The sequence below is a fragment of the Peromyscus leucopus genome, chromosome 18, assembly GCF_004664715.2.
Source record: "Peromyscus leucopus breed LL Stock chromosome 18, UCI_PerLeu_2.1, whole genome shotgun sequence".
Classification (NCBI taxonomy): Eukaryota; Metazoa; Chordata; class Mammalia; order Rodentia; family Cricetidae; genus Peromyscus; species Peromyscus leucopus.
In genome coordinates, this window is record NC_051078.1 from 29109788 (window position 1) to 29127478 (window position 17691).

A 17691-nucleotide genomic window follows, 5' to 3' on the forward strand; every position below is an offset into this window, starting at 1 on the left:
AATCAACACTTCTTATGACCACCATTAACAGTAAAATAGATTTTTCACCTGCTCATCTTGAACTATCGTCAGAAATGAACAGTTTGTTTTTTCCTAGCTGACATTTTCTGGGATTGTCAGGACTAGGCATCTTATGGTGTTCCATCTCTCTGCACATTCCTTTTCAGTGTCCTGTGGTTATTTCATTTCATCTCATTAGCCTCCAAATTAGAAGTATTCCCAGAGATTCATTTTGAGATTTTTACATAACCTATACTCCTTCCCTTGATGGTCTACACTAGTCCCTAACTTCAAGCTGAATTTTCATGGAGATGTATGCCAAGCTTTTATTTTTAAACTAAATTGTGCTTAAGAACTTTAGAAGCCATACATAAGTATCTACCTAAGACTTTTAGCTGGATGCCTAATAAACATCTCAAGTTCAACATGTTCAAAACAGTACCTCATCATCTCTAAACCTTCCCTTCTCACAATCCTTTCCAAGATACAGATCAAAAGTCCTAATTTTTGTCTCTCAAATCTTCCACCTAACAAATTCAACTTCTATCACCTTCAAAACACATCTAAAACTGACTACTGTTAATACCACTGTTAGCATAATGCCCAGTCTATTAGGTTATTCCCACAGCCTGGTAACACCTCTCCCTGCTTCCTTCCTTACAGTCGCTACAATCTACTGCAGACGCAGTCTGGGTGAGACTAAATCATGCCCATCTCTTTTACCTAAAAGTCAAAGCTTTTACAATAAACTACAGACTTAATAGCAAGGCCGTTAGCATCCTCTTTGATCTTTTTTTCTGCTATTTTTCATTGTTCACTCTCTTCCCGCTACCAACATTTACCTGTTGACTCCTAAACAGTTAGTGAGTTTGAACACACGCCCACTGCTTGCGACCACACACACTGTTTACTCCTTCACTGCCTTTAAGACACTGTTCTAGCATGTCTAGTGAGACTCTCGCTTTACTGTCTAAATTACAATCTGTATGTCCAGCTGAATATTTTGTTGTTGTTGTTTTTTCAAGACAGGGTTTCTCTGTGTAGTTTTGGTGCTTGTCCTGGATCTCGCTCTGTATACAAGGTTGGCCTCGACCTCACAGAGATCTGCCTGGCTCTGCCTCCCGAGCGCTGGGATTAATGGCGTGTGCCACCACTGCCCACCTGATCAATTCTTTTATCTTTAGCAATTATAAGTATGCCCATGAATTTATTGTGAATCCTTTTGAACTACCATACCTCAGTATACTTACAAGATGTAGTTTTATAGAAATACTGGTATTTCAAGGGCTTAAAGTCAGAGGATTTGATGTAATAGGCAAAATAGTATAACTTAGTCAAAGAATAGGATGACAGATTTTTGGAGAATTATTTCAAATGCCAACACACAAAATTATTTCTGAAAATAATTGACAATGGGTAACACATCCACCAAAGAATCTTTGTTAATTACGAAAGATATAATATAAAGACAACCTACATTACCATTTTAACTTTTTATACAACCAATCTAATACTGTCTAAGTAATTTTCATCATGAGAAAGATGACAGAAAAGCATGCATTATTTACAAGTTTAAACACTAGAAATACATGGCATAATTAATATTTTGTATAATTATTTAAAATATTTATAATTTAATAAACATTTTGGTAGCATTACACAATTTTATTTTTATAAAAAGTCTTTGAAATACAACATATGAAAGTCATATACTTATAAAATATTAAATTACCTTTGTCTTTCTTGAGCTCATTTTTCAAATCTTCAATAATAAAAGTATTTTTTTCCATTTCTTTTGTATACTGTTCTACTTGTTCAGTAAGCATCTTAATTTGACTGTCTCGTTCCTGAATACCCTATAAAATATTTTGAAGTATCAAATAAACCTGCATTGTTATGAACATGTATGCTTTCAATAAATAAGAGAATATATTTTCTCATGGCCAAACTATGTTTCTTTTAGACAATTTTTATTACATTAATTTATTTGTGTGTGTATGTAGGCAGGAGTGTGGAGGCCAGGTAACAACTTGTAAGAGTCAGTTCATTTTTTCAGGACATCGGGTCCAGGGCTAAACAGCGGTTGTCAGGCAAATACTAAGTGTCTGTACCCACTGTGCCAACCTTGGTAGGTGGCACCAGACTCAGCAAACTATGTTTATTATGTATTCTTCAAACTGTACTACACAACACGTAGTTCATGTTATCATGCTAATATATAAAGAAGGAAAAATGTGTTCCAGAACTCCTTAATATTTGAGACTTTATAACTTCTTACATAGTGTTCCTCATCATCCATTGAATCTTATCTTTACCACTTCATATGTTTTCTCTGGGATTTCCATCCAGTTCAGCTTTTACGCCTTTCATACTTCATTTAGAAACAACATTCTCATCACTGTTCTCATTCATCAAACACATCTCAAATTCCATTCTGTCTTTAGTACTTTAACTGGAAAGAACATACATAAGAGAAGTGCAGGGTTTTGTTTGTTTGTTTGTTCTTCTGAATGAGTTTGTCTCGCTAAAAACAAAACCTTTAGGTAGCACATTAACAATATAACCACACTTAGCTTATTTTACTTTGTATAGGCATAAGACATACAATAAAAATTAATAAGAAGGTAGTAAGGTATCTTAAAATCTACAGGTTTTTAGTAGAGTCTTAGTAATTCCTGACTGACAATAATAGTAATATAAAAAAGCAAAATAATTCTGTTCTGAAATATAACTCTCACTCTGAACTTAATTCCAGTTTCGCCTCCCCCCATTTGGGAAGGGATGAGAAACTTCAGTTTGTATACATGCAGTAATGGAAGCCACCAGTTAGACATGATGACAGACAGGACGGTTCAGACATTAACATCATTGGCTGACATTGCAAATTTTGAGAAGGTTTTACCTGTTTCAGAGCCATAATGTTACTTTTATCAGCATCAAGTTGGGCATTTTTAAGTTTCTCTCTCAGATTATGTAACATTTGCTGATATTCAATGATTTCATCATCTTTAGAAGACAAAATTAACTATAAACAAAACAAGATCTGTTATAGAAAAGGAAAATTAACAAACCACTCATTTAGAGAAAATAAATACCTCTAGTACATTTAAAACAATACAAAAAATAAAATTGTACAGTGTGTGATGTATAATGTATTTGTGTGTGTGTGTGTGTGTGTGTGTGTGTGTGTGTGTGTGTGTGTGTGTGGTCAGGGGTTGACATGGGGTATCATTCTCTTGAGATAGGGTATTTCACTGAGCTTAGATCTGACAGGTTAACTGGACTGCCTGGCCCTTGAATCTGCCTCCTTTACCTCCACAGCATGCTTTCACAAGGTACCAGGGATCTAGAATTTGGGCCTCAGGCTGCGACAGGAGGTACTGTATTGATGTCTTTCATCTTCCCAGCCCAGAAAATAAAATTCATTTAATAAAAAAAATGTCAGTAACTACAACTACTATATATACAGTTTGAAATTCACAATTCAACCCTTAAAGAAAACTCTCTGGATCTCAGACCTCATTTTGAGAGAAAAATTATATAACTGCAAAATGTTTTATGTGAGATATTTATTTAAAAAATATTAAAATATCACAGGAAAATACAAATACCTTGAATTAATGGAAGAGTATTTTGTGTTCTTAGCTACAGAGAGCAAAAAAATCATAAAGATGTTCATAAAAATCATAAAAATTGTCCATAAGAGTCTAAAAATCAAAACTAAAATAACAGGTTTTCAGATATTTAGCCATGTGACAATTGAGTGTATGTAGGAAAAAAAAATGTGTATGTAGCTAGAAAACAGCTAATGAAATGAATCAAAGGAAGTACAAAAACACTCAAATTCAACACAAGTTTCTATGTAATAAAAATAGAACAATATTTCAGTATGAGAAAGATGAAATATTTAAGAAATATTACATCACTCAGGTGTATCCATTTCACTTTAAAAAAATAAATATACATGTTTCAAAAATTTAAAATTAAACGTAAAACCAGAATATACTAGGAATTGGACAATAAAAGGTTTTTTTCAAAGTGTATTAGGCAATATAAATATTCATTCATTTTCTATTTATCTGGAGATAATGCCTCACTACTCAGAAGTCCAGGCTGGTCTTCAATTCAGGACCCTCAACTTTCTGAGTAATAGGATTGGGTATATGCCCTCTGGCCAGGCAACATTAAATGTATCTAGTTATAATGAAGGGTCAAAAAGCATTAAAATATAATAAATTTAATTATACAATATAAAAAACAAGCACTTCACATAAAACACTGTAAGAGCCAAAGATAGATATAGTTGTAATTTAAATCACAATAAAACTAAGCAATTGATTGTAACAGAAAAAAAGTGTATGTGTGTGTGTGTGTGTATGTGTTCTCATTAAAACACACTTTAAAACACTGCTTTCAAAAGACAAACTGGAAACCTCCCAAATGTTAAATGAGTAAATGTGATTCAAACTTCTACGGTTGAAAAGCTCCGGCCTTCCACTCGTTTCCATAAGGAAAGCAGCCATGCTCATTCGCTGTCCAGCCACTGCTGCTTTCACGTTGAAGCGGCAGCTGAGTGCTTACAACACAACTGGATAGCTAAGCTTCAGAAATTAACTGAGCCCTTCTGATTAACTCAGCTTTATCCCCCATTACAACTACATTTGTTTAAAATATAGATTATCTGAACCTCCCAGATAATAATTCCTAATTGCCAATACGGTTTATGTGAGCATGACCAGAAATGGAGACAATAGAAGTGTGACAGCTTTTACAATAAGAGTTACAAATGCAGTCATCTCACACCATTCACAAATTCCAACCCTCATAATCCTACTTCTTGACAGAAGGTACAGCTCTGGAATTAGATGTGATTGGAACATAAAAATCAGATACACAAGGGGGTACTCTAGAAGGGCTTTCCAAATGATTTTGACGAGTCTTTTTCCTAATCTCATTCTGGATTAGTCTTGCCTTTAAAGCACTTGTCAAATAAACAAATGACTACATATAGAAGTTTAGAGCTTTTCTTGCCAGAACACATAGTAAACCTTTTAAAAAGCAACACGAGTGTCATTATCTGGTGTAAGTCCTTACGAATCGAGGTGAAAGTTAATACACCAAAGGAGAACAAGTCGTCTCCACTGAGACAGCACCTTCCACTCTTCCACTTTGGCATTGACAGCCATCATGACGGGGTCATCCTCTTCATCCTTTGCTTTCAGAAGATCTGTGAGCTCTCGCACCTAAGAGGAGCAATCAGTCAAAATGGTTCAAATTAGTGCAATCCAATATATTATTATATATGCATACTGATTTATGTACAAACACATGCTTGCAGATGCCTTATACTTCATATGCTATTTATTACTGCCATAGCCCTATAGTTAAAAGTGACATTTAATGGCTGTACAATACTAAATAAAACTCTAAAATCTGAAATGGTCCCAAATTGGACACTCTTTATGGTACCACAAGTGGAAAATTACACATCATATATCATGTGCTCCGTTTTAATCAAAAGACAAGTGTATGAAAACTGTATTCATGGTATTCATATCAGGGAAATAAGAAGCATACATGAATTTAGTCTTTAAACCTTAACCTTGTCCCCAGGATACCTCATGTACATATGTAATCTATACACGGCACATATGAGAGGACTGTAGAGCCCCTGTGGACAAGTATTATCGGATGACAACATATTACTATAGGAAGAAAAGCAACAAAATCCCACGTTAGACAATGAAAGTATTCAATGACTCCATCTGAAGCTTATGAGAGCAAGTCTTGGTTTCACCGGGAATTCTTACTTGAAGTCGATAGTGCTCATTCTCTTTTTTAATCTGGTCCATAACAGTATCTGTCTGATGCACAACAGCTTTCATCCTGTTATATTCATCAGTCATCTTCTCCATTTCCTGTACAGACTCTTCCAGATTTTTTCTCATTTCTTGGTTCTGAACTTCAATTTTCTCATTAGCTTCTGTTAAGGTCTAAAAATGTTAAATATACTATTAGTTTAAAATAGTTTTACAAGAAACTGAAATTTATATTAAGTTGTAATTAAATAGAGTCATAGGGCCCTCTAGAGAAGAAAATGATTCTTCATAGACCATTAGGATTACTGTGGCATTGGCCAATTAAGTCAAATTAAATGTGAAGAAAATTGTATATAGGATCTCAATTATTCTTGGTGCCCAATACAGACAAATGTAAGGAGAAAATAAATAATTATAAATTCAGAGACACATTTTACTTTGTACTTTCAAAGTACATAATGTGGCCAGAGATGTGTCCATGGGTAAAATAGGTGCAGTGTAAATACGTGAAACTCAGTTTGAATTCACTAGAAAGCACATAAAGCCAATTACAGTACTATTTTTATTCCCATTGCTCCTTCTGGGAGATGGGAGAGAGAAAACAGTCTAATAATCCCTCGAATTTGCTGACCTAGGCAGCCTGGAATACAGTGAACAAAGAGATCCTACCTCAAACAGGGCAGAGGCTGACAACAGACAGCAGAGGTCATCCTCTGAGCTCCCTCCACACACATGCAGGCACCCACTCCCACACACATATGGACAGACAAAACAGAACATTGAAAATACACAGTGGTAAACACATAATCAGAAATGACAAAGAGGGATAGAGATTAGGTTTATACCACCCTGATATTCAAGTTTGTAAAACCATTGCTCTGAGCTGACTTATTCACTTTACCTGAATTTCATCCAGATATTGAACAAGTTCATAGTTCTTTTTAGATAACTGTGACCGGTAGTCGCTGTCTTCTCCTCTCCTTGACAGAAGTGATTCCTTTTGTGAATCTATCTGTTTCTGGTAGTCAATAATGTCCTGACGAAGCTGTTCATTCTGAGGTTACAGCAAACACAGCAGTAATCCATTAAAAATACATTCTATAGAAAAACAACAGGCCAATACTACTGAGAACGACAAAAAGCTACCTTTTAACTAATGCTCCCAGACATAGCTCTAAGTTCCCAAGGGCTCACTACCCTTACCACCTCACCTTTTTCTTTAGACGTTTGTTCTTCAGTAAAGGACAGGAAAAGGATAATCAGAAATGAGAAAGGCAACACATAATTAAAACTAATATTTAAGTTTTAAAGAAAACAGGAATAAAGAAGTTTTTTAAGATAACTGAATATATATTTTTAAAATAGCCAAAGAAATTAAAAATATTAAGTATGAACCAAAAGAAAGAACATTTGGATTAGGTTAAAAGTAAATTTTAGATAAAACAATTAAAAGGAGAGAACATGGTGGATGGGAGTTGGAGGAGGAACAGTGATGGAGAAATGATGTGATCATATTTTAATAAAAATATTTTTGTGACAAGACAAAGTTATTACTTAGCACGTATACAAAAATAATAATACAACTTATAAAACTTTTTTAGAAACAAAATTATGAGCATGTTAGACAAAGAGTCCTAAGAAAAGAAATCTATTCAAATGCTCAATTAGCTGATTAGGAAGCACAGCCAAGTAAGAGAAACAAGATGGACCCACACAGCTCCAAGAAAGGAATAAACGACCCAAGGGTCTTCTATTTGGTTGTCTTTGTTATTCCCTGAGACAAAGCCATCATAGTATCATTTAGTATGATTATCATCAGTTACACGGATTACATTCTGGTTAAAACACAAATTTCACTGAACCTTTTAGACAGGTAAGTCTGTTGAACCACCACATTTACTGAAGTTTTCTACTAACCTCTCTTCTTAATTTGCTGTTTTCATTTTCTGCCTCCTCATTTCGAAGAGCCAACTAAAATAGTAAAAAAAAAAAATAAGATAAAACTCAAAGGTAATTCAATCTAAATCCCATATTAACTTCTTGATTTAAATTCTAAATCTTTTCCAGTAAAGTAGAGAACATTTAACTACTAAAGACTTCATATCACACTAGGACAAAATAAGAAAGAATTTTAAACTAAGGATTTTAAAAAGTACAAAAAAAGGCTCAATTTTAAAGATAAAAAAATAATAATAAAATAAAAACTATATATATGAAAAGCAAACTAAAGGCTAAAAAAGACAAACATCTAAAAGTTATATCACCCAATATTTTAAACGTTTAAGATCATTATGCCCTTCCTTGTGCCAAGGAAAAAACAGTCTATGTTCTTCACAGACCTGAAATACCTAGAAAATGGCAGTACAGAGAATAGTTAATTGAAGCAATCTGAAATCCAATTGGCCTGGGTTTATATCTTTTGATTTTCAATTCCTACTTAAGAATGAAAAAGTCATTTACTATCTCTTAAATTCATTTCATCTCCTCTGGTGACATGAGAAATATGATGCATATAAGTCCTTAACATGATATTCAATGAACAGAACAGCAAAAAAATGTCAAATGCTCTTTTCTTCACCTAAAACAGTTCATATGTGGCAGTTTCTTTTTCTTCTGGAATTAAAAAAATATGACCAATATAGTGGCTTTTTATTACCTAATCTCAGAAAACATCCTTTTGATGGCCTTTTACTTTTCTGGTTTCTGCCTTACTCAAGCAAAAAAATCCAATCACAATAGCATGCAACAAACTTAGAAGGTTCTATAAGGAGGCATATGATGATGGTTCTTTAGACTCTAGGGGACAGCAGGTAGGAAATAAAAGATGCCATTGGGTTGGCAGAGGAACTCTAATCATAGATTAGATAAGACTACTGAATTAATATTACATTTCTTGAGCATCATAATTCTATTTTGGTTATATAAGAGATTACTCATTTTTGGAGACCTGTTTAAGTGTAAAGTATTATTATGTCTAAAATTGTCATGAATAGCTCAACAAAAATGAGTGAGAGATGAAGAATTGTGTGTACAAAGATATGACAGAAATATGAAATGATGAGTATACATGAGAAGAATATGAATATTTATTGTTCATCTAACAATCTTCACGAAAAAAATATTTTCCAAAATAAAGTATTTAAAGAAAGCTCATAGTAACAGGCAAGGCACAATGCAAATTTTAGAAGTTTGATGGTGATTAAAATGATAACTACTATTATTATCTGGTATAAACTGTCCATTCGTATTCTGAATTGGAAAGTTAAGAATTTAATATCATCATTCAATGTTACTCCATTGTTTTCCTTTTGCTTCTCAATCCGCACACTCTTGATGGCTTTCTTTGAGAGCACCTACTTCACTATTTTATTAAACAGTTGTCAGAGATACATCTTACAATCATTGCTCTGGCTTCATTAATATCTGTACTAAAAACAAATACATTCTCATGATCTGTCCAGTGTCGACCGTGAATATGAGATTCAAACATCTCTTCTTTGAGTATGTCCACAAGAACCTCAAATTCAACTTTACAAAACTAAAATAATGATCTCAAACCTCCAAACTCCTTTGTGTTCCAAACAGCACCCTTATACACATGCCCATACCAAAAAATAGACAGACTGTCCATTCCTCTCCCTCATCAATCATACATCACATCCAATTTCATCTCCTCCTCTCAAGTATGCCTTCCTCTCTTACTCCCATCAGTTATTCTGTTAATAGGCTACCATTAGTACCTGTTGGAATACAAACGCCCTCTTCAATCCGCTCTCCACAAAGCAGAGTAAGCTTTACAAGCACTGATCTGACCTATCCTGTGCTCAAATATTCCCTTCCAATTTTTTAGAAGAGTTCCTTAGGGTCTGGCCTTTCCCAGAAGTTCACAAGTATCAAAGCTGGGACCGTAGGATAGGAGAGTGGTTATCAGTCCATTCTTGGGTGGGACTGCTGCATTCAAATCTTCCTTATCCTTCACTCGCTGTGACCATGAGCTCTTACTTACTGTCTATATCCCTCCACTTCTTCATTTGCACCATATCAGAAATGATTCCTACCTCACACATGGTATGTTTCAAATAAGGAATGATGAATCAATGCACACCAAGTGTCTGACAAATGACGAAGACTCCATCTTATCTACGTTTCAGTCAAATGAATAACTGCAGTTCTTGCGTATTTCTTACTTGAGTCTTAGAAATGATGTGCCTTCTATCCAGAGTATTCTCTTCTTTGATACTATATACATTTTAATTTCTGTTGCCATGCTCACTTCTTCTTCCAGACTCAGTTTATGCATTACATGCTGAACACCCAGACTGGTTTAAATAGCCCTCCACAGCGATCTCAACCTAGTCTTACATCCTGATGCACCCATAAGGTTTCATGTTATCCCTATGTTATTATTAGAAATTGTGAGTATCTCTTAGAACTAGACCTTTGGTATTACCCAGCAAAGTTTTGGTTGTACTGTAAGGAATTTATAGCCTCGCAGCTGAAGAAGTACAGGGCCATGTATTCATGGTTTCTAATTTTACTACATCAAAATTCAATAATTCATATAAAACTCAGCAAAATAAATTGACAGTAAGAAAAATTACTTATTTATGAACATGAAGTACATTTCTTCATACCAATGTTCAAGACCAAGTTAATTTTAGGTTATTCTAATGTCCTCAGAAAAACATGCCACAAAATTAAAGAATTACTTTCCAAGTTATATCATTAAAAGTAGGTCATTTCATTATATTTTTAAATGCAATGTCACAATGAACACTCCTACAATAATTAGCTAGGTGCACATTATTCCTCAACTATAACACATAACCAAGAACTGATATGAAAGGCAATTATAAAAAGTAAGATTCACTATGGAGGATTACTGTAAACAATTAAGGTTCATTGAGATAACTGTGTCTTACTTGTTCATTAACTTTCTTTTCTTTATCCAATTCTTTTTCCATGTCCTCCAATTCTCTATCTTTTTGCTCCAATTGCTTTTCCAGTTGGCGAATTTCATCACGTAAAAACCGAGTATCACGTCCCCCCGCAGACTGCTGAGCCATCTGGAAGTCAAGAGCCAAGGGTTAACTCTTCCACATATAAGCAATTCCTTTTTACTTGAAGGTTCAAATGAATCAACCAACGAGAACTCGACTTTAAATTTTCATTATGTTTCAACATCAGATATTTAAAATCATAGACATGTAAACATCAGTTTAAAAAGTTGGGTGGAGGTTTAAAAGTAGGGAGGAGGTAATTATCAGGAAGGCCCTTGGGAAGGGAAAGAATATGATCAAAATATATTTAAATTTAAAATCATTTTATACAACAAAAAATATAATTTAAAAAAACTGAACTTATTTAGGCTTTAAATTATAAGTCAAGGAGCTGGAGAGATGGCTCAGCAGTTAAGAACACTGGCTGCTCTTCCAGAGGTGCTGAGTTCGATTCCCAGCAACCGCATGGTAGCTCACAACCATCTGTAGTGGGATCTGATGCCCTCTGCTGGCTTAAAGGCATACATGCAGATGGATCACTTATAAAGATAAAATAGATAAATAAAAATCTTTTTCAAAAAATTATAAGTCAAAAATTCATGAGCTCTCCTGAACCACCAAAAGAACTGCGGAAAAACTGGTTGCAGGCTCTGTTACAGTTATGAAGGCATAAATACAGACTAAACTGCAAAGGCTTCAAGACGAAGGCTGTGAAGTATGAAGACTGCTCCTGAGTCTTAGAAACCACCTTGGTGCTCTTGATTTGCCCTTTCCCTGACACCACAAACTACCTAGAACAGATAGCACTTTGAATAGCAGAAACACTCTCTGTTGTGTCCACCACTGTCTAGTTCAGAAGCCGTGTGTACGGCTGAATTATGTCAAGTGCAACTCCAGAATTGATTTTGAGTTTGAACAAATACAGAGGTAAAGCACTATGACTGGTTAGTACTACTCCATAAGAAAGCCAAGACAGGCTCACTTTCAGACCTTCCTGACATTTAAACTCATTTTACTTCATACTCCTGTCAATTGGACCGTGTCCCCAAACCCTGACTCATTAGTCACCTAACTTTGTTTCACATTGAACACTGCCCACACATTTCTGCTACTTTCCTCTTATTCAAATGCTTCTCAATCTTCTCTAGAAAAGGTGTTAGTATTCTCTCCTAGGATTCCTCCATCCTGCCACCTCTAAGCTACAAATCATGCCATTCTTCTACCATCCTCTCTATCTGCACTTGATTTAATTCTACGAGATATCTAGTGATGCCACTCCAATATGCTTACAATATAAGCACGCCACCAATTTCCCACTCATGCATAAAAGTCCTTGGGAGCCAGGCTCAGTTTTCCATCAGAAATCAGCCCGAGCAATTTCCACAATCCCATAACTTTCACAGGAGTTATTTTTTAATAACTTTAAATAACTAATTAAAAATAACTTGTTTCCTGATTCACTATGTTCTGCCAGTCATATGCCCATAACAGATCCTGTCCAAAGGAACATTTTCCTCAGCTGTTCTCTGGTACTTTGCCTTTTACAAACTCAAGGGACCCCGTAGGTCTTTGGCTTTCTCTTTCCCTGTTTCCAACCTTCCCTGGCCCAGCTCCAATTTGGACATCCTACCTACATACATAGCTAAGATGTCATCATCAAAACGTCAACCACTTTCCTACCAAGACCTTCAACTGCCACACACACTCTTCAATTCTTTATCAGCTGTCTGGCTAAGTAATAGTACAGAACCAATTCACCCTCACCTATCATTTACTATAAAAATATCTACTAAAAGTGCTGGACATTTTTCCAGGAGCTTCAAATGCAGCAGGAGATATGAACTAACTCATCCAAGTACAGAGTTAGGTCAGAACAATGAGGACTAGCACTCCAATCTGACTATATTAGATGCTGCGTCTTCAGTCCTTTCCCCACGGTATTTCAGAGTTTATCTGACATTCCTCAGTTTTGACCTCACCGTCTTCCATTCTTCAACCTTACAGATGACCTCATTTCCAATCTCTCAACCTCTAAGCACCACGCTCACAGGTAAGACAAGTTCTTCACACATCTCTTTTTCCCTCTCTTCTCCTTTCCAAGGCTAATCCATTTGTGTCTCATCTCTTCCTACCTTTTCAGAACCTCAACGTATTTAGTTCTCAAACTCCTTCATCTCAATTACTCCCAAGCTTTCTAGGTACTTTTCTGGACTGACAGTTCCATTCAGATAGTAACTGCTTATTTTATTTGATGCTTAATTCTTAGAAATCAAATCGTAAAAACGCACGCTGTACAATCAGCAAACTTTGAGCACAAAGTTCTCCTTGTATTTTTCAACCCAGCAATAGAAAATTTTCAAAATAATATAATACAATTAATAACAATTACACTCAAGGAAATACAAAGGGACATACCTCCAGTTCATTTTCCAGTTTCATTACTTTTGTCTTTAGTTGATTTTCTATTTTAAAAAAAATACAAATATTTCAATTGGTTAAATTGCCTATAATCAGATTTTAAGTGATTTAATTTTAAGTCAATAAAATAGTGTAAAATATATACCAAATATATATACCAATATACCAAATCCATGGAACAGGCATTCTAGAAATGTCTTAACCTGAGTGAGTGAAGTCTTGAGTCAATGGGCAAAACCTCAGAACTATGGCAGATGGCAGAACCTTCCCTCTGTCTGAGTGTGGATGTTGATAGCGTGTGCAGAAACTGCCCACCACAGCTTTTCTTCCCCTGATGTTTATGGCTCACCTACAGAGACTACTCCTTCCGAGATTAGCTCAACCTGCCTCCTTGTTCCACTGTATACCAGAAACCCTGCCTCCTGGCTTATGTGTAGACAATCACGTGACTTCATGTTCCTCTGTACACAACCTGCCTGCCTTCAAGGGAACATAATAAAGACACTGAGCTTCTGGGGTGCTGCAGTTTCTCTGATGGAGAACCCAGTCCACCTGAACCCAGCTTTTCTGTGTGTCTTTGGGTTGTCTTTTCTTCATACTCTAGCCACCACTCAGGTCAGTCCCTGAAACGGTGCAAGGATGCAGCATCTTTCAATAGGAACTGAATGTGTATCCTGGAGAATACGATAAAATAATTTTGTACTGACTAGTAAGTAATGGAATCACAGCAGTTTTCTTCCCAAGAGTTTACCAAATTTTGCTTGTTCTTCTCCAGCCTTTTCAACTTCTTCCAAAGCTAGCTCTACTTCCTGGGCTTTCATCTAAATATAAAAAATGGAAGAAAAATCTGTATTATTGACACTGTAATATAAACAGTGAACATGAAAATTTTCTTTCATTTGCTATCTCAGTCTTCAGGGTGGACAACGGCTGACACACAGTCAGTAAATATTTGTTGAATACTTAACCTATAAATTCTAGAACAGCAAGGTTTTCAATCATCTGTGATTTTTCCTTTAAGTTTTCTTTATATCCACTATTTTAAACATTTTTCATTACCTTTTTTCTATTCCAGAAAATGTTATTGTTCTAGTACATAATGTATTAACTCCTTGTTACAATTGGAGCTCCTCAGCTTCAATCCCCTTCAAGCTACACTATACAGCACTTCTAATTTTACCTTCTTAAGCACATTTCTGTATCTATCAATTATGATTCAAAAACCTTTATTCAATCCTAAGCTGCTAATAACAAAAAATACAGCCTCAAAACTCCGGACAGTATATCCCAAACTACCAACCCAGTATCTGTCTGTCTACAGCATGCAACAGATTTTCTACATTCTACCCGAATGTAACGAGTAAGAACATATCCTTTCTTAGTATTTACTTATGAAGATTCTAGAATCATCTTATTTCACCAGTAGCTTCTAGAGGAGACATTTCGCATTTTAATTTGAACCTCTGGTTATATTTACGTTATTTTTTTAAAGTACTCTTTTCCCCCTATATCCTCTTTAAGGATTTTTAGAACAGGAACTAGATTTGCTATGCATTATGCATGCAACCCACAGTCTTTAAATCTACACTTAAAGAACCCATTCTTGAGAGGTGCCATACGCCGTCCAAATATCTCCATAAAGATTAGTTCACACAGGAATAGAGTCTTGCATTCCGTCCACAGTTAGTTACATAGCTCCTGCGTACAAACCTTCATTAGTGATTGAGTAATTCTGAATAGATGGATCACATTGTCTTGATCTTCATCTTTTAGTTCATTCACTTCCACCTACGGAACCAAAAAATGGACCATTTCATACCCTGAACATAAGCACAAGCTCTCTTCCAGTCGTAGCATTCAGTGATTTCAAGAAGCAATTTCAATTCATCACACTGTAAGTATCTGTGTACAAATTATTTAATAAGCACCTTGGATAAGGAAACCAATAAATTATCTGCCAACTCTTCTTGACGTGGTAGGTCATCTGGATCAACTTTGATTAATTCTTTCCAGTTTATGTTAGGTGGCATCTTGAATTCTTTCCCTGTCTTTCAGCTCCTACAACAAAACAGGTGGATTTCAGCATCTTCGAGGAAAAAAAAATGGCATTGCAGTGTTTACATGATCATTCCAACTCTCTGGGTGTTGACAAAGAGCTTTGGCTCTTGAATCTGCAAAACAGAGGCACTGGCAAAGAGCCTCGAGAATTAGACCACCTGGCACAGACTACCCGATAACGTACACGACAGATTATTACTTCTTTGCTAAAACGAAGTCCTAAAGACCCCCGGAGCCCCCCTTTTCAAGTCCCCTACCATCAATGAGGCTATCAACTCCCGGGATGTTTGGAAGTTTGAAAGCGCCCTCCGTTTCTGAGAAGGGACGAGAGGATTATTATTATTATTATTATTATTATTATTATTATTATTATTATTATTTTAGGTGTACAAATAAATACTGCACTGGGTGAAGTGTGGGAGGAACCAAACTGAATCACGAAGGCTGAGGCACTGCGGACAGGAGGAGAGAAGGACGGGGTAGGCAGACTGCACACCGTCTCTCTCGGGATTAGGAACCTGTGAAAGACACTAAGCTGCTCCGGCTCGCAGGCATCCACCCACCTAAAACCAAGCCTTGCAACCTGCGGCCGTCGGTCGCTCATCTATAGAGAACGCCACTGCGGGTTCGGCCGCCGGCCCCGGGCCGGGCCTCTCTTCCAGCACTCCAGTCCTCGCGCACTCCCGCTCCCGCCAACTCTTCCTCCCTGAACAAGCCAAAGCGGCGGCCGCTGCTAGGCGACCCCACTCCCCGCCCAAGCCAAGGCCGGAACTAAGGCCACCGGATGCGAGGGGCGACTACATTTCACGACGGTTGGGAGAAGCTTTACGGCTCCCCGTCCTCGACACGGCCCGAGTCTGGATGCAGGGCGGAGGGGGGAAAAGTCATGGGATGAGGACTCTACTTCCCAGAGTGCCGTTCGGCCTTGCGGCTGTGCATGCTGGGACTGGTAGTCTCGGAGCGGGGGAAGAGCAGCGAGTTCTCCCGGCGTGCCATGCGCGCAGCTGCGGCCGCCCCGGAGAAGCTGGGGGAAGGATCGGGAGGCGGGAGGCGCGGCGGTGGCGGCGGCTCGAGTGCGGCCACCCCCGGGGCACCCGGGCGCGGCGGACTATGACAGTGTTTCCCAACGAGGCCCTCTCCGCTCCACTGCCCCAGAGGCTTCCCTGAACCAGCTCCTGGCGGACCCGCCCGCAGGTGAGGTCGGGGTCAGCGGCCGGGAGGAAATCCAAGGGAGCTTTACGGGAAGCTCTAGCTTGGGGCCGAAGGGTCTTGCAGAGGTGGGGGAAGAGTCCTCCCGCTGCTTGCTCAGGTGTGTGCTCGGGGCTCCCGGTGAGTAGGAAGTCGAAACAGAAAAGTTTCCTGCTGCCCTGGCATAGAACCTTGTTGGGGAAAGTGGAGCTGGGGACCCCTCCCTGAGTTCCCCGATCTGGGGTGAGTGCAGCATCGGGAGGGGCCCGGCTCTCGGCTCGCCCGCCCCCTGCAGCGGCTGGAGGATCCCAGTGCTTATTAGGTTGTGTAGTGTGGAGTGGAGGCCGAAGGAAGGAAGGGAGCCCTGCGGGAGAGAGAGAGGGGGCCATGCCAAGTCCAGGCATTCTGCTGTCATTTGCTGGGTACCAATGTGGGGGGGGGATCTTAGGTGAAAGCTCCTTCCTGGGTGTTTACCTTCTCACTCGGGCAACTTTTGTCCATTCCGTAGCTATTGTGCACCAGCAGGTAACTTAGGAAGCTTGTGGGCTTCTGTTTGAAACAGTGTGTCTCATTTACACACACAGAGTAAATAAAAGAAAAAATTGTAGACAGTTAAAATTTACTTTTGAAAAAAAATTCCTGTACAAACCGTGTGGTTGAGAAAAGCAAGAAATAGCTCAGAATGATGGTATTTGAAACAAATGTTAAAGATCAGATTGGTAGGACTGATAACCATGTTTGGTTTTTTTTCCAAATACTGTTCGATTTCTGCATTATTCTTGGTAGAGGTACAGCAATATGAGTGCTTCTCCATCCAAGAGATGGGAGCTTGGAGAGGTTAAACGCTGTTTTCTCATTTAATGTGGGGGACACATCACTCAGCCATTCTAGAAACTAGTATTTGTGAAATAGGTGAAGTAGTTGCGCTTCAGTCCTGCTCTTTTAAACTTTAACATTAAATTTTAGTATTTTGTATTAAAAATTTAGTATTTAGTATTTTGCACATTTTGATTTTATAGCTTTGTTTACTGAAGAATATGAATTATTTTTCATGTTCACTTTGTCAAAAATCTTGAGATAAAACAGTATTTATTGAGCACACGTACTACTGTGTTCACTGTTTATTAATATTAATATTAAGAATTTGTTTTTAATCACAAAACCTTGATATTTTCTCTTGATTTTTAATGTATACTTTATTTTCTATT

General features: G+C 37.3%; 2 protein-coding genes across 2 annotated transcripts in view; one reads left to right on the forward strand and one right to left on the reverse strand.

The window, feature by feature from the left end:
• Positions 1-16120, reverse strand: part of Cep290 (centrosomal protein 290) — an 85900-nt gene extending 69780 nt beyond the window's left edge. The window contains exons 1-12 of the mRNA XM_028889981.2: positions 15859-16120; positions 15166-15295; positions 14948-15025; positions 13989-14058; positions 13235-13281; positions 10742-10885; positions 7737-7790; positions 6721-6873; positions 5811-5993; positions 5154-5243; positions 2903-3025; positions 1733-1856 (exon numbers count right to left, since the gene is read on the reverse strand). Of these exons, the coding sequence (XP_028745814.1) occupies positions 1733-1856; positions 2903-3025; positions 5154-5243; positions 5811-5993; positions 6721-6873; positions 7737-7790; positions 10742-10885; positions 13235-13281; positions 13989-14058; positions 14948-15025; positions 15166-15267 (1168 nt within the window). The 5' untranslated portion in view covers positions 15268-15295; positions 15859-16120. The remainder of the gene's footprint in view (positions 1-1732; positions 1857-2902; positions 3026-5153; positions 5244-5810; positions 5994-6720; positions 6874-7736; positions 7791-10741; positions 10886-13234; positions 13282-13988; positions 14059-14947; positions 15026-15165; positions 15296-15858) is intronic.
• Positions 16121-16338: 218 nt separating this feature from the next.
• The window catches only part of Tmtc3 (transmembrane O-mannosyltransferase targeting cadherins 3), a 52691-nt gene continuing 51338 nt past the window's right edge, over positions 16339-17691 (forward strand). The window contains exon 1 of the mRNA XM_028889972.2: positions 16339-16489. The gene's annotated coding sequence lies outside the window, so the exon portion shown is untranslated. The remainder of the gene's footprint in view (positions 16490-17691) is intronic.